The sequence below is a fragment of the Halichondria panicea genome, chromosome 15 (assembly GCF_963675165.1).
Source record: "Halichondria panicea chromosome 15, odHalPani1.1, whole genome shotgun sequence".
NCBI classification, from domain to species: domain Eukaryota; kingdom Metazoa; phylum Porifera; class Demospongiae; order Suberitida; family Halichondriidae; genus Halichondria; species Halichondria panicea.
The window spans coordinates 5030858-5057882 of record NC_087391.1 but is presented as its reverse complement, the minus strand read 5'-3'; the positions used below and the strand labels follow the sequence as shown (position 1 = coordinate 5057882).

The following is a 27025-nucleotide window of genomic DNA, read 5'->3' as shown; positions in this document are numbered from 1 at the left end:
GAGCAATAGGGTATAAAGGTCAAATTTAATTAATGTTTACATTAAATTTAGTGTAGTGTAGTTGATCTAGCGTATGAGCTGAGATAGCTCGCTATCAAACCAAGCCATGTCTCAACCTATTGTCAGTAGATCAGTGTCCTCGGTACCTGGAGAGATCATCTCATTGAATGTGGGGGGAAGGAGGTGAGGAGAGAGAAGGATAATGAGTACGAGTCAAGCACCCAGTATACGTACATTAATACACAAACTCACGTAAACACAATGTCTGCAGGTTCTCAACATCTAGACAGACTCTCACATGGATACCCGACTCATTCTTTTCCAGGTATGGATTAAACGAGCATAGTACAATGCCATCTCATAGAAGACTAAAGAATCACAATAATGGACGAATCACAATAATGCTTATTCGTAATGTATAGTAGAATTATCGCTTCATGGTCAATTTACTCTTTGACGAACAGTGTGTGCATATATATAATTTACTTATAGTTATAGGTACTAGTGAGTATGCATATGCAAAGTAAAAGCACTGCACATAAAGTAATTAATATTCTCTCCCTGCAGTTTAATGAGTGGGCGTGTTCCCTCTGTAAGAGATGACACAGGAGCAGTAAGTTCAACCATTCACTCACACCCTCACCAATCTCCCTCTAACTCACATGACCACCCACCAACCTCCCTCTAACTCACATGACCACCCACTCACCTCCCTCTAACTCACATGACCACCCACCCACCTCCCTCTAACTCACATGACCATCCACCCACCTCCGTCTAACTCACATGACCACCCACCAACCTCCCTCTAACTCACATGACCACCCACTCACCTCCCTCTAACTCACATGACCACCCACCCACCTCCCTCTAACTCACATGACCATCCACCCACCTCCGTCTAACTCACATGACCACCCACCCACCTCCCTCTAACTCACATGACCACTCACCAATCTCCCTCTAACTCACATGACCACCAACCCACCTCCCTCTAACTCACATGACCACCCACCCACCTCCCTCTAACTCACAGCCTGACTCATAACCCGTACAGATATTCATCGACAGAGATCCTGACCTCTTTGTACCCATCCTCAGCTTCCTCAGAACCAGAAATGTGGATAGTCGGTACGTTGTATATATAAACAAGTGACCACTAAACATAATTATTGTTTTTAATAGATATACAATGAGCAGGTGTTTACAATTTTCCACTTTCCCAAGTAGCGCACGATAAATATTATACATTGTGTAATCGAGTTGTGTCATATCCCATGGTTTTGGAAATTGTATGGCAGTTGATTCACTGCATTCATAGTCTAAGTGACCTACATAATGTAAGCAAGCGGCCTTTCAGTGTCACTATACAGTATGATCATTCAGTGGTCATTTACAACGCCTTCTCTAGGAATGTGGACCTGAAGCAGTTAAAACACGAAGCAGAGTTCTTTGGTGTTCAGCCTCTAGGTGAGCGAGGTTCTGTGTGTATTGGGGGTGGGGTGTTCAGCCTCTAGGTGAGCGAGGTTCTGTGTGTATTGGGGGTGGGGGGTGTTACCCTGGACCATGGGCTATATATAATCTATAGTATTGGCCGAAATTGTCATCTTCAATTTTAAAAGTCTCTTTCAGAAAATCGTTGAAATTTAATTCACAGGAACTTGACTGAAAGAGTCCCCAAGCCATTGATTAAACAGGGAGGGGGAGGGGGTGTAGTTGAACATCTTTCAACAGCTTTAACATTGATCCAATTTGGAAAGAGACCTTTCAACTGATGTCCAAAAATTTGGTTAGTATCTATGCGATAGCTGTAATGGAAATTCCCTAACCTCTTGTAGTGGGAAATCCCCTAGCTAAGGAGGTATCCCTAGTGGGAAATCCAATCCCCTGGCTTGTAGCGTTAAATGATACAGTAATTACATTAATGCTACAGTAATTACTGTCTTTTGTTAGTGGTACAAGCCCTAGTCTTGTATCCCTACAAGCTCTTGTAGTGGGAATCCCCCTAGCTGAGTGAGTATCTTGATCCCTACCTTCAGTTAAGAGGCTGTCAGTTTGTGAGGAGCTGGACAAGAGTTGCTGTGGTAACTTGCTGTTCTTCTGTCAGTTATTCCCTCCCGTCTTTGACCCCTTGACCCTTGGGGACACACCCATGCAACTCACTACTGGCTCTAAAACAGGTGACCTTACGTATATGTGTATGTACGTATACGGCCTTGTTGTTTGGTAGCTAACTTTATTTCCACAATATATTCTGTAGCTCTCTCTATATATGGCAATTTTTCAGGGCCCGATTTCACTCACTGCTTTAACAAACCAAAGGCCTTGTGTTCGTCTGATTAGCTATATATCAATAGCTCTTGTGTGTTCAGGGCACTAAACACACAGTATGTTTTTTTGTCATGTTGGCTTACTGGTATGCACTCCTTGTTTATTTTAGCGGAGTAGTTGCTGGTTTCTCTCTTGCCATACACCCACACACATACACACACACACACACACACACACACACACACAGATTTCTCACGTCAAGTGCTCCAGATTGTGGGTCATGGTAACAGTCTAGCGGTGGCCTACAACCACTGTGTGTGTGTGCTGACAGTCAAGGAATGTAGAGGCTGGGAGGTGGTCTTTACCACACCCACCCTGGAACGAGTACCCCAGAGGATTGCGTTGAACACCAGGATATCCGGGGGACAGGGTGGACCTATACTGGCAGCTGTTGTCGGTGAGGGGGGAAGCACCTGCACTCATTTACCTCGTAGTTTATATGACCCAATTTCATCCATGATTTTATATGAGCTTGAAAGAGACGTGATATGTTTAAATTTCTAGACCATAAATCAGCCTTAAAAGTAAAAAAAAAAGCTAGTGCAAACATATACTCATTACTGTATCTACAGGGAATGAAATCCGTGTGTGGAGTTGTTCATCGACATCGTCACAAGTGCTTGGTAAGCTTCGTCTTATCAATAAGCTAGAGCTCATGTCATTCTTATTCAATTTTTACATTAACAATCTTTACCGTTTCAGCCATTTTTTGGACTATTTTATTCTTAATGCTTTAACCACCTTTACCATACCAGCCACTCTGGACATGAAGCTCCTGGTGGATGGCCTGTTCTTTATAGGCATGCAGTTGGTTGCCGTTAGCAACACGGGCAAGGTGGCAGTGTGGCAAAGTGTACAGCGTCACTGGCAGCTGCAAGATGTGGAGCCAATATGCAGTTACGATGCAGCTGGATCTTTTCTACTCTTGGGTTGTACCAATGGATGCATCTATTACATTGGTAAAAAAAATCTAATACATTGTTATGTGTACAGTGCTTTGGCTGTAGTCCTAAACACATACCGATATCCCATAATCCACATCATCATAGTGATGCTGCTTAATAAAATTTAATGAGTCGCGACAATAATCTGATTTGTGATGTGTGTTTGAATCAGACAGTTTATTGAATCCACTTAACGTGTAAGTGTACTGGCGCTCATATGGAATACACTTATAGTGTATCAAGAACTTTATTGGGAGTAAATCAATCTCTCGCCCACATAGTTAATTATAGGCTACTGTTTTTGGTCTGCTGGTATTTCTTTTAATAACAGCTGTATCTTATAATGACAGATATGGAGAAATTTCCTGTGAGAATGAAAGACAATGATCTCCTGGTTACCGAGCTGTTCGATGACCCGTGCAAGGAGCCAATCACAGCTCTCAGTGTGTACGTCACTTCCAATGCTTGTGAGTGCTAGCTCTCATGTGTACAATCATGTTCTATTGACGTTTGAAACCATATACTACTGTTACTGTACTACCTAGCAACAACCTATTGTATAGCGGGTTATTTTCGTATGGTGGACATTTTCGTATTTTTGGACATTTTCGTATTTTTGTAGAGCATCATACGAAATATAAAACTGCAAAATCATTCTACCGCAATAGATTCAACTTTACTATCCTGAGCTGTTATGAATTAGGCACTTCGTAGAACATAAAATAACCCGCTGTACGGTACACAACTACATGAACATGTACACAGTTTGCTTGTGTGGAGATTTTCTTCACCTTTCTTTATTTGTTCTCAAACAAATAATGCTTCTACAACAATAAAGTTATTGGCTGGTAACTAATAGCACTTTCTTGAGTGTTTAGTGTAAAAGGTATTTTTGCTTGGCTTACCTTGTTAGAATTTGAATGCCTCGTTTCAATATCGCAATCAATACACATTACATGTTGTCTAACATGTATGTACTTATTTTTGAGAGTAAGACGTCCACGATTCTAGACGATAATTGTGGGAACAATGTTGAGGAGACGGTTTCAATTAACCAACTGCTGCCTGTATGGCGGCTCAAGACTGTCCCCCCACAAAGTGGGTGGGTGGTCGTCTCTCAGACTAGAAAACCCAAAAGTACTCCCAATATTATATAATTATAGTGTCTGTATAGACTGAATTGTGACGAAAGCCAATTTATAATATGTGTGTGCGTGCGAGTTGTCATAGAAACACTTGTTGGATTTCTTGTACCCAACACCTGTTATTACTATACAAGTATTGTCAAGCTGTTAATGGTTCCAAACAAAGGTCTTCTATTAGTTCATGAAGCCCTGGTCCAGCCACACACACACACACACAAACATACACACACACACGCCCTTCCTTGCACCATGCTTTGTTAAGGTTCTCAATTGATTTATAGTCAATGCTACATGTATGTATTTATTTTATACTCCCCTCCACACACACACACCTTGCATCATGCTTAGATAAGTCTCAATACTTTTATACAAGAACATTCCCTCACACACACACACGCACGCACGCACACACGCACACACACACACACACATACACACACACACGCACGCACGCACGCACACACACACACACACACACACACACACACACACACACACACACACAGTCCCTGGTGACACAGAGAACTGGATGGAGGTGGCATACGGGACGAGGGGCGGGGCTGTACGAGTGGTGGTCCGTCACCCAGAGAACATCGGCCAAGCTCCACAAGTCTTTCAAACCTACAACGTTCACACATGCCCGATAATGAAGGTTGTACTGGGAGAGAAACACCTCATCTCTGTGTGTGCCGAGAATCATGTGCGCTCGTGGACCATGACCAGGTTCAGAGGTCGAATCTCCACCCAGCCGGGGTCCAGCCCGATAGCCTCCTTCAAGATCCTCTCTTTGGAGGGACCTCACTCTCTCTACTACCCTGTCATCTCCATAGGTGAGGTAGAGGAGGGGAGGGGGGGACACAAAGCTGGGCAACTAAATTATTATATGTACCATACTGCAGTGCTAGAAATTGATGCGTGATACTATCACATCTATTTTAATCGCACAATAACTTCGAAGCCTATTGAAATCCCGGCGTTAAATCGAGGAAATAAAATCGCATAACATTTTTGGAGCCTTAAAATTGGCCAAAATGCAGTATTTTAGGCTCCCATATATTTCCAGCACTACAGTAACAGTGTACATTGCGCCACGTACATTGCGCCGTGGCAACGGTTGTTAATGTGGTCTCTTATGTGTGTGTGGGTTGTAATAGGTGGGCTGGTTGCTAATTGATTGAAGTATTACTAACTGTGTTCATGTGTTTTGTTTTCCAACCATAATTTAAATGGCTGTGCGGGTATGTACGTGCCGTTGTGGTCCGTTGCAATTTACTTTTGTTGGTGTGGAAATTGAATTGTTTAAACTAATTGGTGTATAGTGGTTATGCAGTGGAATCGAATGACCGGTTAAGAATCCCCATTGTGTAGGACCAGCTGATGTTACAGCTGGTTGCAATTTGTATCCACATGCATAAAAAAAATGTTGGGATGGCCTCTTTAATTTTTTTCTTCTCCCAGGGCCATTTGGAGAGAGAGATGAGGAGATGGTGTTTGTACAGCGAGTGATTCCGGAGATTGATCGTGTCTTTGTGCGCTCAAGCTCCACAGGACAAAGGTGTGTGTGATGGTGTGTGATGATGTGTGAGGTGTGTGAGGTGTGTGGTGGTAATGTGAGGTGTGTGATGGTGTGTAATGATGGTGTGTGATGGTGTGTGGTGTGTGAGGTGTGTGATGTGTGTGGGGATTGCAAAGGGGGTGGGTGCATTGCGTTGTTGTTGAAACTGTGTGCTTTTCAGCTTGTCTGTATAATAGTGTGTGTGAGAGTACAGTGTTTTGCTGCTCAAAGGTGGTTTGTGGTTCTCTTGTTCCCCCACATGAGTGACCTTACATCCACTGGCAGGCCTCCACTATGAATGACCTCTCTGTGCACAATACCAAAACAAAGTAAATTGGATTTGTACCTAGATAAACTATCAGACCAGCGGCAACATCCCTAACTTTCATCCAATCACCTGTGGCTACCCAACTTCTTTAAAGTTGTATTTTCTCATTGGACATACTCATTTTTTGGATGGTACTCCTAAGCTCTAACCTCAGGCAATTTGTATCCAGGGTTTAGTAGCCCAGTCATGGGATTCGAGAGCCCCAAGGCATTCCTTGATCCCGCAATGTTCACCTATGTAATTGGGGTGCTGTTATCAGGCTAGACAATTCTTCAATAGTGTGCGGTCTCACCCCAGCCTCTCTTTGTGTCTCTTTGTCTAAAAATGTTGTTGTTATTTTTTTCAGAGCCTGTAACTGAATTCTAATTCCCAGTTATAATTTTGTAGGAACCTTCCCATTAATGATAGATAATCTAATTATAGACTCACGCAATTGACTTGTGGAAAATTTCTTTTGACATACAATCATTTACAGTATGTCTTCCCCTTAGTCTTCCACCACCAGTTTCTCACTTGTCCTTATGCCTTGTTATGTAATCTTATAAAAATTTAATCAAAGTGCAAGCATCCCATAGATTGATTGAGGTGATAGATATGTACAGCCAGTATTCAGTATCCCCTTACTGGGTGTTTATTATTGAGCTCATTAATTTTAGCTCTTGATGTGGTTTATTGGTTGATTTTTTATAACCCATTTCCCTAACATCTGTGCATGTTGTTACATCATTGGAGGTAAGGTGTGTGCCCGCTGTGTGTGTGCGGTGTGTACAGTTGCAGTGCGTGTGATTCCATGCAGTGGTTTCTCGGTTACGCGACAAATTAGCATCTACCCAAAAGAACTTCATTATTTTGCCAGGTGCACCGGTGTATTGTACACCTTTGTGGCTCCATTCGCCGTGTTATTGGGTGCCGCCATTATTGGGTGCGGCCGGGTGTAAGGAATCTATGGCTGTGTGTGTTTTAATTCATCACTTGATATTAAACGTACGTACACTCATTTAAGAGATTAGTGTGCTTGATGGGTATGTGTACATGTGTTTGTTTTTCGTAACAGTCACCTCCTAATAAAAATACTTCCTAGCCATATGCCTCACAGGACTGTCAATCAGCAACTTTATTTTGGGGTAATTATCTTAATTTAGATCATGTTTGCCATAAATACTGCAATCTGATTGGCTAAAGGAAGTGTTCTAAAAAATAATGTACTTACTTAGAAAATCTCTAACTATTATTTAAAAGTAGATCTGCTGACATACAATTAGTGTACCCACGCTGTGTGTGTGTGTGTGTGTGTGTGTGTGTGTGTGTGTGTGTGTGTGTGTGTGTGTGTGTGTGTGTGTGTGTGTGTGTGTGTGTGTGTGTGTGTGTGTGTGTGTGTGTGTGTGTGTGTGTGTGTGTGTGTGTGTGTGTGTGTGTGTGTGTGTGTGTGTGTGTGTGTGGTTTGTTTAGCGTTTAGCGGTAACTTTTTAATTAGTGGTTGTCTCGTAATGCTGATGATATTGTGAGTTGCAGCTGCTCTCCTATAGACTGCCCCCCTCTATTACTAGGGTGGGGAAACTTGCAGCTGCTCTCCTATAAACTGCCCCCCCTCTATTACTAGGTGGGGAGACTGCTTCCCCACAGTTATTTTAACTATTTTTAGACAATTATATTTTGCTAAGTGGTCTGTTCAGTTTTAATTGATTTATAATGAGATTCAACCACCATGCACGGAACACCCATTGGATATAATTATTTATCTGCTATGTTAACGTTTAATCAATCACTTTATCTACATGATCTCTATCAGCCCCGTTAGCATAACGAGTGCTCGCCCAGTGTTGTTGAGTGGATGTATGAATAGCCAGCCAACAGCCTTCTTATTATCATACGTATCAGTAACCATTGTTATGTTATAACGTAATTACTCCTCTGCAGGGTTTGTCATATCGACTCTGTTGACGGGAGCAACATCAGTGCGTACACAGTACATGAGTGTGAGGCTATCAACCGAGTGGGCATGCGATCAAAGAGATTCATCTTCACTGGTCACCTTAACGGCAGCATTCAGGTGCATGAGAACCTAACTCAATTATTCCATTTTTGCTGCCTCTTATCTATTTCATATGGCCAGATTGAATTTCCCTTTGTTTGGATGGTCTGTATGTAAGGTAGTCTAGAATACATCCTCTGAGCCTGCCAGTGGCATTCTTTTGTCCGGGTATGAGTATATAGTTTAGAATGAGTAGTCAGCAGACAAGTTACATAACTTTAACCCCAGAGGAGGGGGAGGGCTTCATCATTTAAAATTTACTACATGCGGGCAACACTCCAGGGAGTAACTGATGACCCGTAGCTCGTTACCATGGAGCTCAGTTACCATGGAGCTCAGTTATTTTATGCCATTGTTTACACGTTCCTCCGTATATGGGATTTTGCAATTAAATTTTCCATTTTAAGGTCTCTCATGATTATTGCATTACAATTACTAAATGACTCATACCACTGAAGAAGTCACGTTCTATAAATTAACTCCCATTATGTACAGCTGTATTTTTATGTTTTCCGTCCCCCAGCTGCAGTAAATATGTTTTTCCTTCTCGTGCATATACAGGTGTGGGATTTAACCACTGCCCTTGACCGCGTGCACAAGCAACCCGGTAAGTCATGGGAAAAAACATGAGAGCATTGCCTCTTGGAATTTCATTATACTCGTTGCTCTAATGTGTGTGTGGTCTTTTCCTTTGGTTTCCGAATGAATGTGTTTTAAAAATGTGGTTCAGGGAGCTTATTTTGCTAACTTTGTGGTCCCTTTGCTGGTGGTGGCACACTTGACGTGGTCCGATTACACATTTCGTACACTGTTAAGGTTTGTATGCTTCACACTCGTATAAGGCGCCTACCACAATGTGATTAAACCTTCTCTGTTGATAGTGATGCTTCGTAACTAGCTCCACATTGGACACCTGGCTCCACCACAGCTATGTGATGTTGGCATGACAACTTGAAAATTAAACGTACGAACTTAGTGGTGGCGTTCTTATTTTTAATAATACGTTAGAGTTTTTAGCCTGAATTAAAGCCGGTAGCTACGGACGTTAACTTTCTTAGAACCTTGGGCGTGGGGGATGTCATCTTAAGCAGGAAGCAGCATTCTCTGGCTTTATTGGATGTCACTTAGGAAGGCAGTGTGTTTCTGACCAGGTGGCCTCTTGCCAGCACATTCACTCATCATAATCCCTTGTGTGGCTGTTTCAATGGGGGCCTTAGAGGAGTACACCTTGGCTTCAATTAATCACCCATTTAGTGGTCACAAGTGATTAGTTACTGCCATTGTACTTGTGTCCTAGTTGACTCAGCTAAGGCCATGGAGTGTGTCCATGGAATGGTGGTATACACACTGTGGGTTTCCATGGGTACACTACTACTCAACCTCTAGCCACTGAGCCTGGGACCCAAAACTGCCCAATAGTCATCTTTCTTGCCCACAAATTAGAGCTATTCATATATCCCAGTATCTTGGCAATATGATCTAATTGTCTTCCAAGTACCTGTAGGGATTTAGCTTTTATGCATAATAAATTGGCTTTCTCTAATTTTTCTCTTTTGTAGACAGTTTGTTTCATCACAATGTATCCATCTCACTATTACAGATTCCTGCACAGAGGAAGGTGGACCCACTAAAGCTGAGCTACTCGATCTCCTCCAGCACTGTGAAGTGGGCGGAGCCTCTCGTATGTCCAGTGCCGTCTCGTCTCGTGCGCCCTCTCCCTCTCCATCGCTCATGAGCATCATCTACCCCGGCTTCAAACCACCCACCGGGCGGGACTCACTGCCATGCACACCTCAGCTAGGACAACGGACTTTACACACTAGCCATTCGTCTAACTTGTTCCAACCCATCCACACCTCGAATTCTAGTAACTCGATTGGTGCCACTGAAGCAAGCACACCACAATCGACTCTAGTGACAGTAACGGCAAAGAAATCGCCAACACCTACGCCAGATGTCATTGAACAACCAGATCTCAACGAAACAGAAGAGCAAATCGAAGGAGAGGCGACTGATGTAGTTTCCCCGCCGAGTAACCACTCTTCTCCCGTGCACACCACACCCCCACCACAAGAAAGCTCCTCCCACCAACGGAGCCGCTCGAATGAGATAGACTATGGCCTCTCTTCACGGTCTAGAGGCATCTCTGCGTTTCGGAGCCCGTCAGACTCGACCACGTTTAGACCACTGAGTGTTGACTCAGTGGCCTTACCCCCGACTGGGTCCATACCTCCTACTGCTGCTGGTGAACAGAGAGTGAGGCTAGGATCTGCTGGAAGCACATGGCTAAAAGATGAGTCAATTTCAACTTTTTTTGGACCATCAGGAACAATTGAACAATTTCTTCACTCTGATGAACCATTATTGAATGTACTCAATGTAACTGATTGTTAATAGAGATACAGTGCATTTATTTTGTATGTCATTTTCACCAATTATAGCTGTGTTTCAGTGTGGTGTGTTGGTGCCACTTTTATATAATTAGAACATTATTTACTTGTTTTTCCTGGCCATGACTTTGTTTGTTTAATGTAATAATTAATATTGTTTCTCAATTTCCAAGGTGATCCTTAACTACCATTTACTGTATACCCTCGCCCATCTTATCACACCCAGCAACTTTATTATTCATATATTATATGCATGCACCCCTAAATCCAGACGTGCTATGCTATAGCTTCCGGGCATTTTCGTATGGCCTTGGGCAATACTGTCTGCTTCGGTTGAACAAATATGCATCAACAAGTGTCCTGTCATGACAACCAGGGATTTATTAAGCTTCCAGCACTGTCTAACCGTGACTGACAATCATGCCTACAGGAATTTGCTTTCATGTGCATGGCAAATTGGCTATGAATAAACCCATTGTTTGCAGTGAATGAATCAAAGACTTAGCCAGTGAATATAATATAAGTTTTAGCTAGCACTAATGCAAAGCAAATAGCTATAGAGTACTAGTTTTGAGCTATTTATTTGTAGTTGGGAAACCGTGTGTGACCGAGCAATTTGTGAGGAATGCGAGCTCCAGTTGTAACCCTGTGTCTTGTAATCATACTCTGGCCGCACTCATTATGCAAGCCTGCATCAGGAGCTGCAATACCGGACCACAACTCACCACAAGAAGCTCCCCTCCAGCTCTGCGACGAGGAGGAGGAGACCCCGGGGGAACAACTGGCTGATCATGAGCAAAGAAGGAAGGAGGTTCTGAGAGAGGAGATACTGTATAAACTGGGCTATGAGCAGCCACCAGAAGATCCTCCAAACGATCTGATGATCAGTGAAGAGGACTTTGCTAGTTACACTGCTGCAGTTGCATTAGACGAAACCATTGTAGTTGGGCAAAGGGCTCAAGAGACGATGGATGGTTGTAAAGAGAAAGAGACGTTTTACGCAAAAGAGGTTAAACTCTTCTTTCCATCCCATTTTTATGGGGACCTCCCCTCTGTGAATATATTTGATTGGGGTGAGTTGCTTAGCAGTTAAGTTAACACCATGGCAATTATCTGAAATGCATTTTTCACTTGATAATCACCTACTCAACTAACAAACTGTAACTCGAACCCTTTGATAGGCTGGTAATCATTTAATTCCCTTAACTGCTGTATTGATAGCGAAATTAATCGCATTCCCTAACGTTGTTTCTCCATGCACACGCGCACACTATGTCACCAACAGATTCAATTCTAATTGCCAAGAGATACAGACGAGACAAAGACAACAAAGACGATAAAGACGATAAAGACGTTGTTATTAAAACAGATCCTAGACTCAAACCTGCAACCACCACTGCTGTATACGAACCCACCAGCCCCACCCCCCCTCTGCCTGAGGACCTCCTCAGTGCCGAAATGAAGCACTTATCTGAGCTCCTCGCTCCAATTCGATATACTCTGAGCTTCAATGATGTACACTTGCCAACACAAACCGAGGTCTGGTCCGCAACTTTGCAGCTATACAAACGCAAAATTATCTTCGATAGCGAATCAGTTAAAAGAACACCTAATCCGACGGAAAATATTGAAATCTATTGGAAGTCGACTTTTATTGATGAAAATGGGAACTACATTAGCTACCCAGTGTTAATAAAATCACAAGACGTCAGAACAGAAGAAGATCAGTACATATCATTCGACGTTACAGAAGGCGTGAGAAGATGGCTTAGTGACGGATTAAGCGTCCCATTAGATTTTGAAGTGGTTATTCGTTGTTCAGAAACTGTAGATACAGGTCTCTTGTACCTACCAACTGTGCAATTTGATGTCCCCAATTCTTCACGAGGTAAGGGTTCGAAGGACGCTAATTTGGTTATTAAAGTTATTGCGGAGAATCACAAGAGAAATAGCACAAGAACTAAGCGCCTGTCAACTGTTGGAATCAGTAGGGAATTTTGCTTAGCAAATCCAGAAGAGGAGAACTGTTGCATAAAGCAAACTACTGTGAACTTTCACAAAGACTTGAATTTTACGTGGATCTTAGCACCTAAAACATTTCAATTTACATACTGTGCTGGATTATGTCCCAGGATTTGGCCATCAGGTACTACAAACTTTGAACTTCGAGGACAACTCAGAACAATGAACCCAACTGCATCACCTGAGCCGTGTTGTGTGCCTCATGACACCAGCTCGTTAACTGTACTCCTCGTTGGGGAGGGTCAAAATCTAGAATTGCATAAGCTAACTGGAATGGTAGTAGACTCGTGTCAATGTAGATAAGAGCTGGTCATCCTTAATTTAATTTGCATTGATTTCCTATTTTCCCAAATCCATAGAAGTTTACTGTTAGCTTTTGAAGTGGGGACTTGTTTAATTACTGCTAATTCCAGGTATTGTCCCACTGCCTTGTGTATTGACATTGCAAGCACTTAGTACTTTATATTTACCGTGCACACTTTTTATTGCTCATTGAATGGAAAACTATTGGCTATAACCTGACCAAAATAATATAAAAGGGAGGGAGGGAGGAAATTATGCGAAATTCAATGAGGTGTTTGGATTCGCCACAGCAACGGTAAGCAGGTGGAACTAATTAGTCCTCCTCCACCAATACTCCTCTTCATTCTGCTTAATTTAATAATTTAGAAACAAAAGCAATTAATTAAGGTAAAGATGTGAGTAGAAGCCATTTTACCACAAAACCATACAAGTGCTCAGTTTTATAAAGCAGCTCAGATTGCACTGAATCAGGGCAAGCATAAATAGATGCCTTGCTATACAATTAGCCACTTTAGAAGTTTCAAGTTTCCTGTGTGTGAATTAGCTCAACTAAGCTGCAGAGCATGCATTGGCTAGTGACTACCTCTTTATTGCTCCTGAATTTTGGATGGATCTGTGGACATGAAATTAGATCTGCAGACTATAAACCTGATTCAGAGTCTGAATTGATAGGCTGTCTAAAAAGCAGTAATCCAGAAGAAATAAAGAAACTCCGTTTAAATATTTTCAAGAAAGAAATTTTGCTGAGATTGGGCCTAGACAAAGAGCCTGAGAATCCCTCTTTTGAAGTGCCAATCACTTCCTACAAGGAACAAATTAGCAGGGATTATGGTGCCATTAGAGCTGGTCACCTGCTGCAGGACAAAGAGGTCAAGCCCTGTGTGGAGGTGGACAAGAGGACAAGCAGGCTAGTGGTGTACTTTCCTGAGGAAGTGGAAACTGAACACTCACAATCAGGTACAGTATATGCAAACTATTACCTCATCTATAGAGCTAAGAACTTGCATGGCTACTGATTTCAAAAGATCCCTTTAAGTGGAAGTGCAATTGAGTAACTCCCTGAGCGTATGCATGTGGTAGTATGTGTACATTTTAGTCGTACATTTACTGACGATATCGCTTTGTTACTTTACTTTGCATTCACATATATCTGCATTATCCTACAGCTGCAACTGATGGCAATTATCTCGTGGATACTCTTCGTTTCAAGTTCAATATTGACCTCAATGGCCACCAAGACGTAACCGAGGCGGACCTAAGACTGTACAAACTTGTTGTTGACGACAGCAGCGCAGTAGCAGAAGAAAGAGTCGACATTTACAACTGGTTGCCGGGTGGGGAAAACTACTATGGAGAGAGTCAAAAAATTCACGCTGTAGCTGGAAATGTTAAAACAGACAAAAATGGATACACTATCTTCAACGCAGCCGAAGCCATTAATACTTGGAAAGTCAAAACTCCATCACTCAAAGGAGAACTAATCCTACAAGTTGAGATAAGAACAGGCATAGAAGGATTCTCCCTACCTCCGAAAATTCAGTTTGCTTCTGATAATGCAACAACTCAACTAGTCATCAGAACAATTTTGAACGAACCGGAAACTAGATCTATGTATGACCCAACAGAAGTAGACTCATTGCACAAACGAAATGCTGAGAGCTACAATACTGGAATAATTGACTGTGCATTGCAACCGCTGTCTATAAACTTTAGAAAAGATTTTAATTGGACCTGGGTTCTCCATCCTGAAGTACTGACATTGAACTATTGCAAGGGTTTGTGTGGCCGAGCAAATGCAGAAAACCAACATTCGGAGTTTCTCGCTCGAAGAGCTACTATTCTCTCTAACCCCGTGGGTGCCTCAGAACCATGCTGTATTCCGAACTCTTTCGAGTCTGCTACATTATCATTAGCACCCCTCTTTGGACCAGATGGAACTCACCTAGAAAAACTAGATAAAATCACCATAACTTCGTGTATTTGTAGATAGTTTGCTCGTTTTTTGGTTGCATCATCACACATTAATCATTATTCAGTCTGTGTCTCTTACTACAACACCCATATTGCAGACTACAGTCATGTTTTCCTGTCTTAAAGATAACAATTGCTGGTCAACCCTTAATTAATATTCTCTACAATTATGCATGAATCAAATCACCTTATAACAAAAAAATATTAATGTACATGTAGTAATAATGGCATTGCGCATGCGCAAAAGAATTATCTGGGGTCAAAGGTCACTGAGGCTAATGATGGCATCTTCTAACACTCTGAGACTAGAGAAATGTAAGCGCTTGATCCTCTAACATGTAATGCGTGATCCTATTATTCCTTTTCTCAGCTGAGCTTATCCTTCCTGGACTGGCTCTCCCAGATTCATTCAGAGCTCTCGACAGTCGACTGGAGTCCACCCTCCAACTATGCTCACTGAAGGGTTCAGGGGACGGTCCTCTGCTCGGATTAGTCACTGTGTGTCAGGAAATGCAGACGCTCCTGAAACTGGCTTTTATTGGTGTGTTTCCAGTAGGCCCTGGCAAATTATGCCGGCATAATTTGGGGCATAATAGGTTAGGTCATTATGCTGGCATGATTAGGGCATAATAGGGTTAAAATTTTGAATTTGGTCAATTTGGTACAAATACAACGGTCCTCTACTGTTGCTGAACGTGTTTTTTTTCTCTTTTAAATGACTCTTTCACATCTAGAAGATTATGTTGAATCTTCAGTTATGTTACAAATGTACAATACAACAAAAGATAATTTTTTGGCTACTACTACTGCTGAAAAAAGGACGTCAATGTCGGGCATAATGGGTTCTTTCGACAAGCATAATAGGCTGAATTTGGGGCACTGCTCAAAAGCATAATAGGCAGAAAAAGGAGCAGAATTTGCCAGGGCCTAGTTTCCAGCTTGAGAAAAATTTCTGTCACAACGTATTATTTTACCACTGTCACGAAAGAGCTATTTACGGCAGGAGTAAAGTGTATCCTACCTGTATACCAATTTTAGTTTTGAAAATTGGTCATTTTCAATACGGACTATTAAACAAGGCACAAGTTGATAGGGTGTATCCGACCTTTAACTTCCTCTTCCTTCAGAGAATGGCCTCCTTGCAAGCCGTATGGAGCTACTAACACGATACCAAACAGAAGCAGTCAAGAGCACTGGTGTGTTTGTGATGTGTGGAATAAAGGCTTTATTGTTGACTTTCAGACAGGAAGGTAGCACAAGTTGAACTGAGCCACAAGACAACTAAGAAGCAAGTGAAGAGACTAGGAAAGAAACTATCAAGTAATGTCTTCCACATACACATAACACAGGTGTCTTCCCCATTACCCCCTTCTCCACTACCCCCTTCTCCACTACCCCCCTTTTCCACTACCCCCTCCCCACTACCCCCCTTCCCCACTCTCTACCCCCACTCTCTCTTCACCCATTTGTCCTCAATATCTCCACACTGATATATCTCCCACTGATATATCTCCATGCACACTGATACAATGTTAAAAAACCATTTCTGGGTAGATTTGTACTCGACCTATGTTTTTCACTGCATACAATTTTTGGACATGTCAAGTTTGCGTGTAGTTCCTATAGTTACAGACTATTTGCACAATACCTCCTTACTCACACAGCGTATGAGACAGTACAGAGAAGGAAGACTGAGCAATGGTGGGACGTGAAGGTCAATGCAACTGACTATGACACTTTCTCCTATCTCTCAAGAGTAAGCCCCTGTCATTTTTACACACTCCCCACAACCACACCCCCCCAGGGATGCGGATCACCTGACCTCGAGTTCATGCTCAGGATTAATCAGATCCTCGTAGACTTTGTCAAAGACACCGACCGCCAAGAGTGAGTGAGTACACTGAAACCACTCTTACCAGCCACAGCTAGTGATAAATGTATAAGGCCAGGCTCCCCGGTCCCAGTGTACATGTATTACCGTATGTTCGAACATTTCGAGGGGCTTAGTTTTCGTGGGTTAGCAATCCTACACAAAAATTAATTCAACGAAAATTGTTTTTTAATTAGAATCTATAACGTACAAAGATTAAAGGCGTGGCTTCCGGTTAGCAGTCAACACACAAACATTCAACGAAATGCTTTTAGAGGCCATTTCATGTCCGGTATATCCCCATCAACAAAGACCACCTTTGTATATTAAACAAAAGTTTATGCTAACGAGATCACGTATTTGTCTTCTTGTTATCTTTCTAACCTCCCCATGCAGGCTCATACTGCCTCCTATGGGTAGTGAGGAAAGGGCAGAGTTGTCTAAACTGGCCTCGACATATAAACTGCGTTGTCGCTTTGGCAAGTCCACTCAGCTGGCTGCCTCCACGCTAATCAAAGCCAGGTGAGCCTGCGGTAGTCTATGGGTGGGCACATATACATAATGTGTGTGAGCTCCATATAATTTTGTCCAATTTTCCAAATCGTGTCCAATCATGAATACCATGAAATTCCATATTTGCTACCTAACTCTGAATTGAGTTTAGAGCGTTCCATAATTCAAGTGCATTTTGTGCTATAGATCACTCAGTGATACTTTATAGGGCAAAATCTATCGCTTGTTATATGATCTTGTTTCCCTGTAGGCAGACCACCATCCCCAACCCTGGTGAGGTAGACGCTGTTCTCAATACCTTTGCTCGTACCCACAAGTAAGTTTTGATAGAGTTTTTGGCCTCATAGAACTTTGATCTGAGCGTACCATGTGATAGGCCTTTCAAAGAGCTACAGAATGCATCTCTTAGTTTTGATATTGAGTGCTTTTTAGTGAAGTTATGACCGCCCATAAGTAGTGAGAGGATACTGAAACTACTCCCCAAGCTACTTTTATCTGTTAACTTTTCTGTCTACCTTAATTATAGAGAGTCCTGTGTCTCTTAAATCTCTTCACTGTGCTTCTAAAATCTATGATTATATTATCATCCACTAAGTATTTATGCTTCTGCCTAAATAATTACAATGGCTTGTAATGGAGAAATGTTCTCTCCTCAGGAGATCTGAAACTGGAGGTGACCAAGAGGCCGGGACAGAAACTCAGGACTCCAAAGGTACACCTACAGTAGCTTTTTGTTGTAGTGCAGGGATGTGCCCACACTGGTAGGTGATCAGTGGTCATCACCTCTTGTACGTAGTTTACCGCATGTTGTAATTATGTTGATGATGAGGATTGAAAAGCCACCACCAATTAAAACAATTCTTAGCTCATCCCTGGATGATAGTGAAGTGTAGTATTCATATTTCAGTCTCGTATTTCCTAGCTGTGGGCTGTGGGAGCTAGCCTCAGACGTGTGCATGGTCAGACACTGCTCCTTTCTAGGGCTATATATGGAATGTCTCCACAAACAATTAAAGTGCACAGGAAATACTTGATATGAACCACGGCACATGTAGTCTGGCCTGCTGGTACTTTGTACACCACACACACACACACACACACTTGTGCCATATTCACTTAGCCACACACAAAAACACAGACTTACACATTTTTTGTGCTTAGTTACTGGATTACAGAATGCATGATTATGTTACATGTATTTAACCACCCCCACACACACACACACACATGCAGAAAATCCTTCGTCTCAACCAGCTGCCCCCTCCAAGCCAAAGCCCCCCTCCCCTCGTGTCATGATCCCCTCCTCTATGCTCACTCCCCTCTCCATCGTCACATCTCCTACCGTTGATGTCGGACTCTCCCTCGGACAATCTCCGCCCACCTCTGGAAAGAGTACACCCACGGCCGAACCTGCACCTCCTCCTCCTCCTCCTCCAAAAACCAGTGCCACCGATACGACCAAAAAATCGAAAGAAGCACCCGAAAATCCCTCCCCTAAGAAGATTGAACCTTCCAAGCCGCCTTCCAAGCCGATTGTACTCCGTGACCCTCGCCTGAGTGGTGCCTCACGAAATGCTCTTCATCTCCAGTACGCACAACAGCTGGTCACTGCTGCAGGACGACAGCAGCTGAGCTTGTCTGCCAGCTCGTCTGGTGGAGTTAAGCCCCTGCTCAGCAACCTCGGAAGTTTGCTTACACCACAGATTTCTCCGAGTTTGCCGAAACCGTCTGCAGTGGTAGCTGCTTTGATTAAGACTGAGGGGAAAAAGGCCGAGGGTGAAGGCAGTAATAAACGAGAGAAAGAATCAGGGGCTTCCCCTCCAAAGAGGCCACGGCTGACCAGGAAAAGTGCTGGAGGGAATACTGAACAAGACTAGAAAACTGAAACTGTGTGTATTTTGTTGCTACTAGCTCATATTGTAGTACAATCATTTACTCTATCACACTTATAATTATGTTAATATAATTATGTTAATATAATTATGTTTTTTGTACAATAATTATAAGTTTGAATAGCAACAAGGTAGTATTATATAATTATCATACACCAGTCATTTAATTAGATATTTCCTCTAGCTATCTCCTGTTCAGTGAACACTAAATTGTCATCAGAAGTTGAGCTAGTCTCAGAGTTACTTTTAGCTTGGGTGATGTTGTCACCATTATCTTCAGCTTGATCACTATAAATTGTTCTTGTTTCATGCGTATCGTCGATAAGTTGGTCCGAGGTGGGTGGGGTTTGTGAGGGTGTGAGCTGTGTGGGTGGGGTATGTGAGGGTGTGGGTGTGGAGAGGGTGGGTTTAGTTGAGGAGAGCCACAAGTGTGTACGGCTGAGAGACGATGGTGGTATGTCATCATCATCATCTGGTGGTGTAGCCTCAGGAGTTGAGCTCTTCTCTAGCTCTGAGAGAGACTGGTCATTGGTAGCCTCGTCCCCACGCCCACTTCCTCCTGTGGAGGAGACTAGGCCATCGGGTGCCTCCTTAGCCTCATGGTCAGTTGGCTCAGTTTCCAATTCAAGAGTTTTTATACCAATTTCATCTGGTTCTGAATGTGATAGATGGTCATTCTCCGATTCTGGTGCCTCCATACTGTCTGATTGAGTGTTTGTCTCTTTTTGTTCAGAGTTATCTCGATTAAGATTTGAGGTTGTTTCATCTTGGTCCACATTTGACTGTAGCTGTTGGAGAACCGCTTTGCTGTGATTCAGGTTCAACTGTACTTGACTTGATGCTTGCTTTGTTTCATCTAATTGTGATTTTAACTGATCGAGAACTTGCTTGCTTTGATTGAGTGTAGACTGCACTTGATCGAGCACGTCTTTGCTTTGAGTCAGTTTTGTCTGTACTTGTTCCAGCACTTGGCTACTTTGATCAAGGTTTGTACGTGTACGCATTTGTTGGCTCTGCTCAAGATGAGACTGTACTAGTTTACTATCGTCGAGTAACTGTTCACTTTGCTTTAAATTCGATTGCAACTGTTCAAGCACTTGTTTGTTTACATCACGACTCGTTTCCAAATCCTCAGTTCGATCCAGCAATAGCTTACTCTGAGCGAGCAATTTTTGACTCTGCTCAACTGTTTGTAGACTCTCTTCGGTCCCCCGACTAGGTTGAGTGGTCATTATTCTCTGAGGACTTCCGTTGATGGTGTCTTCTTCGGCAATGGTGGTTAGAAAGGTTCCAGTTGAGTGAACTTTGGTGAGTTCCTTGGTAACTTGCTGGTGGTGGTGTTGGAGGGAGCTCAATTGAATGTTGAGGTCAGCTTGTAATCTCTGCCCAATCTCCTGACAGTAAGCCACTTGCTGTTCATGCCCAATGTGTACCTGTATATGTGTGTGTGGTGTGTGTGTGTGTGTGTGTGTGTGGGGGGGTGGGTGGGTGGGTGTCGTGTGCAAGAGATCTGTCCTGCCCACTCAAATCCTTTACATCAAGGTGGTGTATGTGGAAGTGGTCAGGATCATCATTTAACGTTTTGCTCTCTACCGCTTTGTTGTAGTTGCGTGTGTACTATGCTATTATACTGTACTTCCACATACACCACCTTGATGTAAAGGATTTGAGTGGGCAGGACAGATCTCTTGCACACAATAAACATCCATAGTACACATGTAACTACAACAAAGCATTGATTATGGTAGGGAGCAAAAAGTTAAATGATGATCCAGACCACTTCCACATACACCACCTTGATGTAAAGGATTTGCGTGGGCAGGACAGATCTCTTGCACACAATAAGTATAGAATATATATACCACACCTAAGAGGAGGATATGCACCCATATATCCTCCATTACCGTGGTTACTCCGAGGCAGAGCTGAGGGGTATGTAACCACGGTAGCGGAGGATATACGGGGGCATATCCTCCGAGTAGGTGTGGTATATCTGACTTATACCACGTGACCGTAGCACTATAAAAAGACCTCCCCCTAGCAACAATTCAATCCACGATGCAGACTGTAAAAAAGAACAAGACTATGCCGGATTTTGCAGCCGTCAAAGAGCTAGTTGAGCAACACGTCGACTCCTACAGATGCTCAAGAGCTTCCTTGGTCCAAGTGTTGACCATTCAACGTCCCTTACTGGAGTTGCAAGCTCTTCTCGGATAAAATGTATCTAAACCACGCCCATGGACCCATAGAAGCTTAGCCATCTTGTTGGAGAGTAGCTTCTGTGTTTTTGCCGTCGCTTTGAGTCATAGTACCGTCAAGCATGGCTCTTTTCTCTTTGCTTACTTTCTTGAACAAATGAAAAAACTAAAAAAACAACTTGAAAACTGTGCATGCCTGGGGCTGTATGCTAATATTCTATATATCCTACAGCTGTTGACCAATGAGATCAATTAGTGATGGCGTAAGTGTGGTATAAACATCCATAGTACACACGCAACTACAACAAAGCATCGATTGTGGTAGGGAGCAAAAGTTAAATGATGATTCTGTCAGAAATCTAGCACACTCTCACATACCTCCTTTCTCAGTGAGCTCATCCTCTCCTCCAGGGAGAGCACCCCCTCTCTGAGAGCATGCACCGAGCCACGACACAACTCCTGCACCTGAGCACACTGGGCCGTCACATGACTCAGGGCCTTCTGTCTGTAACGAGAGCGTAAGTACACAAAACATCAACAGTGAACAGAGGAAGAGCAGATGTTTATTGTTTATTGTTGAACAAGTAAGTATGTCTTCGTCTGGGCCAATCACAAGATATTGTAGAGCTAGGGGTTTTCCCACTCCATATGCTTGGGCTTGTAACCGATTACCAATAATAAGGCTAGTAATTAAGTGTTGCCGTTGTAGTCATAATCATCTTGAATTATAGTCGGCCCTATAAAGTTCTACGTGTATACACACATACCTTGTTTTGATCTCAGCTTGGAGGACGGTCGACAACTCCTGGTGGTTAGTATGGTCCTCTCTGGCCAAGCCTTTGAGAGAATCCCTCAGTGAGTCCAGCTCCACCTGACACTCCCTGTGATCAACCTACATACGCACGTATGGTACAATGAACATGAAATACGTACGAAGTCGTACAGTGTCAATGAGTTGTCTAAAAAGTTGTATTTTCCACCTCCCAAAAAATTGGCATTACTATATAAAAAGCTCACACTATAGGATTCAGAGAGAGCATTTAGTTTGTCCTTCGTTTGACCAACAGTTGCAGACAGCTGCTTAGAAGAATTTCGGTCTTCAAACACCACCTATATAATTATAAAATCACACACACAAAGTCTAACAAAATGAAAATTTCACTACTTTTTCTAATTGTATAACTCTTATTTCCAATGGTGCCTGTCTACTCTCAAGGGTGGTGGTAACCATGGTGACAAGCTTGGCGTGTTTGCTAGTGGAAGAGTCGTCCAAACTCTTGAGTGTGTTACTGAGCTCACTGACACTGCTGTCTATCTTCTTGGTCAGCCAGGAGACATGCTCGTGGAGACTGGAGAAACTGGAGAGCAACAATTAATAAGTACACAACCTCGTAATTTTATGTGGAAAAAATACATACTCTAAATTGAACGAAAAGGATACATTTTGTGTACAAAAGTTAATGCAGTGATGTCCTAAATAAATATCCCATGAGGAGTGATCACTTACCTATCTTTGAGCCAGACCTCTTGTTTTTCTTTCCCTGTTCTCTCCAGTGCGACTATCCCCTCCACACTGAGGAGTGATCGCTCCAGTCTGGCTAGTCGGTCTGCCACTCTCCGGCTCTGTGATATTGTATCCTCGTACGTGCCCTGCCAGTTGGCCTGCAACTGTCGACTCGTCTCGTGCAGCAATTCAGAAAGCGATTGTTTCGTTTCCTCCTTCTCTTTGCGCAAAGCTGCATGGACGTGCATCATTTCCTCCAGTAGAGCTTTGTTGGAGAGTTCCAGTGTCATCATTCTCTTCTCCATGCTGCTACCTTTGAAGGGGGTGGGGCTGGGTACCTCAACACTATGGTTACCAACATTGCTGATGGCAGGCAAGGAAGGAACGTGGGAAATGGATGACCTGCAAGTGTGACAAAGGGGAAGGTTAGGAATATTGAGGGTAGGTATAGTACACAGGATAATAGAGCGCTTACCTCTCCTTTACAGTGCTCCACATTGTTTTCACGGCCAAAAGTTTCACACAAGGTTTTTTGTATATTTTTGTGTTTCCAGCAGCAATTAGCCCCACCCACTTTAATGTTTGCATCCTCTTGAAGCAGTATGTTACTTGCCAAGCTGTGTTTGCTCTTAGCTGTATCTCTGCTCTGTCTGGGGCAGACACATGGAGAAAAGCAGCTTCCAATGGCCCTGTACACCATAAACCTGGACCTGCCACCAGAGCAAAGATGGCTTCCTCTGCTGAGAGACTTCAAGTCTTCAGCACCTCTGGTCGTGAAATATTTCTACCAGCAGGTAGACTACAACAATATTTGATAAGCTTAGTAGCTAGGAGAATGGTGGACTTAGAAGCTACTGTAACTGTTTATTTCCAAGCCAATGACGATTCCATATGTATACATACATAGATTCTTGTATTTAAATCAAATGCCAAAGAAGAAGGATTCGTATTGTGTGTGCATGTTTTTGCAGGCTCCAAAAATTGTCAATGATCTTCTGAAGGTTCTAATGGCAGACCTCGATGGCTACTTTGGTGAGCTTGGTCAAGAGATGAAGGCCATTGCAGACTACTGGGAGGTGGACTTGGGAATTGTGGTGTCTCTCAACTTAGCATACGTGCTGCGCAGAGTAAGAGTGCATTGTTCCCTGTCTAGGAAATCAGTGTGTGCGCGCAGAGTAAGAGTGCATTGTTCCCTGTCTAGGAAATCAGTGTGTGCCTGTTTGTATGTGTAGCTAAGTAAACCTGCACAGTCATATAAAAAAGCTAGCAACTTGAAGATAAGTGTTAAAAAAATACTTGCCGTTTTTAGTAGCTATCTTTGAGAGCCCGTAATTTGTGTTCAGATTGTCCAATTACAAAATTACTTGCTGTATTTTGTAGATATTGTTTTCGATTTTTATAACTACAATGTAATGGTATAATTATAATAATTAAAGTGAGTACTGTGATATTCTCAATTCTTCAGCTTGGAGGGGGCCACCCGAACACTACTGGTAATGTTACCAACAGTCAGAGCTATGGGGCAGGGTTTGGAGAGATGGCCTGTACATCAATCGTTGCACAGGACGCGACGGGAAACATATATCACGGCCGTAACCTGGACTGGGACATACCAGACTATCTTAGGAACCTCACAGTTCAGGTAAAGATAAGATAGGTGTACTACATTGGTGAATGCATTTTTATTATCATATTAATTCAGGCTGATTTCGTCAAGAACGGAGAGCCATTGTTCACAGCTGATGTCACTGCTGGCTTTGTTGTAAGTGCTAGTGATAATAATTATGAGAGAATTTGGTAAACATGTCCTTGATGATAGACTCGTTATTATGTACAAAAGTGTACTGTGCGTGGACTCTAACCCCACCCCCCTAGGGAATTTTGACTGGAATGAGTGTCCATGGCTTCTCCATATCTGTGAACGAGAGAGACCTAGGTGGCAATATTGTGGAGGATGCCTTGGAGGCTCTTCTCAAACACTCCAGTAGCCCCACACACTTAACAAGACAGGTGAGTACATAACAATACAGCTGCTTGTACTCCCAAGTAACCTGAGGCGACCGAAACAATAAAATGCCTAGTTAGAGAATTAATTTTTGGCTCACAAGAGAGTAGTTATAGAACATTTTTGAGTACTTTTTTACCCCAAAGCATAATTATTTTTCCTATTACAGGTTCTCACTAGTGCTACAAGCTATGATGAAGCTGTGGCCATGCTGGGGACAAAACCGGTCACTGCTCCAGTGTACTACATCACAGCCGGCTCCCTACCCAACCAGGGAGCTGTGCTCACTCGGGATAGGAACGCACTGGCCGATGTGGTCACCCTCAATGCCCCTGACCTCCAGCAGGAACCTGCTGACACCTGGTATCTCCTGCAAACTAACTACGTAAGACCATGTACACACACTCGTTGCCGAGATAGACTTTAGTATAAATTATGGTTATAGTCAATTGAACCAATGTAGATCTACTGTTAAAATCTCCGACAAATTTTATACTATTTCTGATTCCGTGTTTTCAGGACCGCTGGAAGCAGCCTGATGCTAATGATAATCGTCGTGTCTATGGACACCTGTACATGGAGTCTGTCGGTCAGGAAGCTGCAGCTCAGTTTGATGGCCTTCTCTCTGTCCTCTCCACCTGGCCACTCACTAACTCTTACACCTCTTACACTGCTGTTATGATGCCAGGAGAATTTGACATGGAGTCTTTTGATGTGTATACCTAGACTAGTTATCTTTTACATGAATTTTGTTTGTTTTTGTGTGTAGATCTAGTGACTGTGTTATGGTTTCACATTCCAAAAGAGATTGCGCATGCGTATACAAAATACTAGCTTCCTCAATTTTTTTCTAAAATAACGGTAGCTATACTCGAGGCTAACCGCAACCACAATCTTTGGGGCGTACTTGTGCGACTCAGACTCTTGATTGATTAAAATATCTTTCTACTTTGCTAACTGTTCGGTGAGTTTATATTGCTTGTTCTACCAGTGTGATCAGTGATATTTCATGCCCATAGGTGTCTAAAGTACAGCTGCAATATGGGATCCGAAGGAAAGATGGTTATTCTGGTCAAAGATGACAAGCCTTCTCACATCTTGCATTGTATCATCACTCTGTTCTGTCCTTGGTGGATCGTTATCTGGATATGTATGTGCTGTATCCATGGATGCTGAGCCTAGCTACACGCTGAATGGATCGAATAAATCGTACTTAAACTGTGTAGTTTTATATTGACGAATCACGTATAATTATTACAGCACGTCTCAGCTGGTTTTTGTATCTATCTCTAACCCTAAATTGATTATGGTTAACCAATGTTGCTTTATAATATGTGACAGGCTCTGGGAAAACCAGACTATTGGAGCAGAATTTAGTATTGAGCTACAGCTACATTTATGCCTACACTATAAAATCTCAAATAAAATGTTATTGATGTATAAGTATCTACAGTCCTTCTACTACCTCTCTGTAAAATCTGATGCTCTAAATCCAACTCTTTCCATCGAAACGCTTCGTCCAAACTTTTGCTATTACCTTATTTTTCCTAATTAAGCAATCTTTGAGAGCCGTTTTTCTCGATACTACATTTTACGGCTTCGAGTTTCCAACGCGCATGACTCGGGTATGAAACTAGGTATGTGAACACTAAGCATATCATTGTGTAGGCAATGCTCTGCTCTATCACTTGGTACATTAATCACCAAAATTTTAGTCTGCTCCAATAGTCTGGTTTTCCCAGAGCCTGTCACATATATACAATTGCACTGATACGGCCCTCGGGTCTAAGTCACTACTGAGTCAATATATCCCATGTGGCACTCGTGCATGTGTCACAACTACATAATCTGAATAGATCATAACCTTATCTTGGCAGCACTATAGCTACACACACACACCCAGTGCTTATAAAGTAGTGAACCGAAGAGCAAGAACTACATACATATATGCACCTAACTATAGCGTCTGTGATAGTTGTACATGTGTGTTGCATGTCTTAAATAACTGTTGTACTTTTAGAA

At 42.7% G+C, this 27025-nt stretch overlaps 6 protein-coding genes across 7 annotated transcripts; 5 read left to right on the top strand and 1 right to left on the bottom strand.

Annotated features, from left to right (window-relative positions):
* Positions 1–10897, top strand: LOC135348647 (SH3KBP1-binding protein 1-like). 2 transcript variants are annotated; one of them, XM_064546924.1, is made up of 15 exons: positions 1–183; positions 272–325; positions 568–613; positions 1058–1131; positions 1412–1470; positions 2040–2180; positions 2519–2728; positions 2904–2954; positions 3087–3290; positions 3626–3742; positions 4927–5250; positions 5879–5975; positions 8221–8353; positions 8897–8942; positions 9936–10897. In XM_064546924.1, exons 1-15 carry the CDS (start codon positions 107–109, stop codon positions 10727–10729), a joined length of 2427 nt encoding a protein of 808 aa, XP_064402994.1. In that variant the 5' UTR covers positions 1–106; the 3' UTR covers positions 10730–10897. The 2 variants fall into 2 exon arrangements, with proteins under 2 accessions (XP_064402994.1, XP_064402995.1); XM_064546925.1 differs by lacking the exons at positions 1–183; positions 272–325; positions 568–613; positions 1058–1131; positions 1412–1470 and adding an exon at positions 1507–1517.
* A 250-nt stretch (positions 10898–11147) lies between these two features.
* Positions 11148–13119, top strand: LOC135348651 (transforming growth factor beta-2 proprotein-like). The gene is made up of 2 exons (XM_064546929.1): positions 11148–11798; positions 12011–13119. Exons 1-2 carry the CDS (start codon positions 11351–11353, stop codon positions 13048–13050), a joined length of 1488 nt encoding a protein of 495 aa, XP_064402999.1. The 5' UTR covers positions 11148–11350; the 3' UTR covers positions 13051–13119.
* Positions 13120–13475: 356 nt separating this feature from the next.
* LOC135348645 (transforming growth factor beta-1 proprotein-like) lies at positions 13476–15172 on the top strand. Its single transcript, XM_064546921.1, has 2 exons — positions 13476–14007; positions 14217–15172. The coding sequence occupies exons 1-2, from the start codon at positions 13614–13616 to the stop codon at positions 15038–15040; spliced, it is 1218 nt and encodes a 405-aa protein (XP_064402991.1). The 5' UTR covers positions 13476–13613; the 3' UTR covers positions 15041–15172.
* A 73-nt stretch (positions 15173–15245) lies between these two features.
* Positions 15246–19607, top strand: LOC135348643 (uncharacterized). Its single transcript, XM_064546919.1, has 10 exons — positions 15246–15336; positions 15392–15562; positions 16149–16217; positions 16264–16341; positions 16686–16777; positions 16826–16908; positions 17288–17413; positions 17655–17720; positions 18061–18116; positions 18638–19607. The coding sequence occupies exons 1-10, from the start codon at positions 15246–15248 to the stop codon at positions 19279–19281; spliced, it is 1476 nt and encodes a 491-aa protein (XP_064402989.1). The 3' UTR covers positions 19282–19607.
* On the bottom strand, positions 19464–23592 carry LOC135348641 (nucleoprotein TPR-like). Its single transcript, XM_064546918.1, has 7 exons — positions 23474–23592; positions 23002–23400; positions 22660–22852; positions 22512–22604; positions 22262–22386; positions 21873–21999; positions 19464–20729 (listed from the first exon to the last, which is right to left on the bottom strand). Exons 1-7 carry the CDS (start codon positions 23584–23586, stop codon positions 19464–19466), a joined length of 2316 nt encoding a protein of 771 aa, XP_064402988.1. The 5' UTR covers positions 23587–23592.
* An 8-nt stretch (positions 23593–23600) lies between these two features.
* LOC135348644 (N-acylethanolamine-hydrolyzing acid amidase-like) lies at positions 23601–26321 on the top strand. Its single transcript, XM_064546920.1, has 8 exons — positions 23601–23792; positions 23970–24125; positions 24464–24640; positions 24701–24760; positions 24874–25008; positions 25173–25388; positions 25523–25967; positions 26023–26321. The coding sequence occupies exons 1-7, from the start codon at positions 23601–23603 to the stop codon at positions 25727–25729; spliced, it is 1143 nt and encodes a 380-aa protein (XP_064402990.1). The 3' UTR covers positions 25730–25967; positions 26023–26321.
* Positions 26322–27025: the final 704 nt, after the last annotated feature.

Excerpts from the sequence above, each read along its gene's own strand:
- LOC135348647 (XM_064546924.1), top strand. The coding sequence starts at position 107 with ATGTCTCAACCTATTGTCAGTAGATCAGTGTCCTCGGTACCTGGAGAG. Across the intron at positions 3,743-4,926 it reads GTACGTCACTTCCAATGCTT|TCCCTGGTGACACAGAGAAC; the intron begins GTGAGTGCTAGC and ends ACACACACACAG. Across the intron at positions 8,354-8,896 it reads ACCTTAACGGCAGCATTCAG|GTGTGGGATTTAACCACTGC; the intron begins GTGCATGAGAAC and ends GTGCATATACAG.
- LOC135348651 (XM_064546929.1), top strand. The coding sequence starts at position 11,351 with ATGCGAGCTCCAGTTGTAACCCTGTGTCTTGTAATCATACTCTGGCCG. Across the intron at positions 11,799-12,010 it reads TGTGAATATATTTGATTGGG|ATTCAATTCTAATTGCCAAG; the intron begins GTGAGTTGCTTA and ends TGTCACCAACAG.
- LOC135348645 (XM_064546921.1), top strand. The coding sequence starts at position 13,614 with ATGCATTGGCTAGTGACTACCTCTTTATTGCTCCTGAATTTTGGATGG. Across the intron at positions 14,008-14,216 it reads AACTGAACACTCACAATCAG|CTGCAACTGATGGCAATTAT; the intron begins GTACAGTATATG and ends ATTATCCTACAG.
- LOC135348643 (XM_064546919.1), top strand. The coding sequence starts at position 15,246 with ATGGCATTGCGCATGCGCAAAAGAATTATCTGGGGTCAAAGGTCACTG. Across the intron at positions 15,563-16,148 it reads CCTGAAACTGGCTTTTATTG|AGAATGGCCTCCTTGCAAGC; the intron begins GTGTGTTTCCAG and ends CTCTTCCTTCAG. Across the intron at positions 16,218-16,263 it reads AGAAGCAGTCAAGAGCACTG|ACAGGAAGGTAGCACAAGTT; the intron begins GTGTGTTTGTGA and ends GTTGACTTTCAG.
- LOC135348641 (XM_064546918.1), bottom strand. The coding sequence starts at position 23,586 with ATGCAAACATTAAAGTGGGTGGGGCTAATTGCTGCTGGAAACACAAAA. Across the intron at positions 23,401-23,473 it reads TGGAGCACTGTAAAGGAGAG|GTCATCCATTTCCCACGTTC; the intron begins GTAAGCGCTCTA and ends TCACACTTGCAG. Across the intron at positions 22,605-22,659 it reads GAGTTATACAATTAGAAAAA|GTGGTGTTTGAAGACCGAAA; the intron begins GTAGTGAAATTT and ends ATAATTATATAG.
- LOC135348644 (XM_064546920.1), top strand. The coding sequence starts at position 23,601 with ATGTTACTTGCCAAGCTGTGTTTGCTCTTAGCTGTATCTCTGCTCTGT. Across the intron at positions 23,793-23,969 it reads TGAAATATTTCTACCAGCAG|GCTCCAAAAATTGTCAATGA; the intron begins GTAGACTACAAC and ends ATGTTTTTGCAG. Across the intron at positions 25,389-25,522 it reads ATCTCCTGCAAACTAACTAC|GACCGCTGGAAGCAGCCTGA; the intron begins GTAAGACCATGT and ends CCGTGTTTTCAG.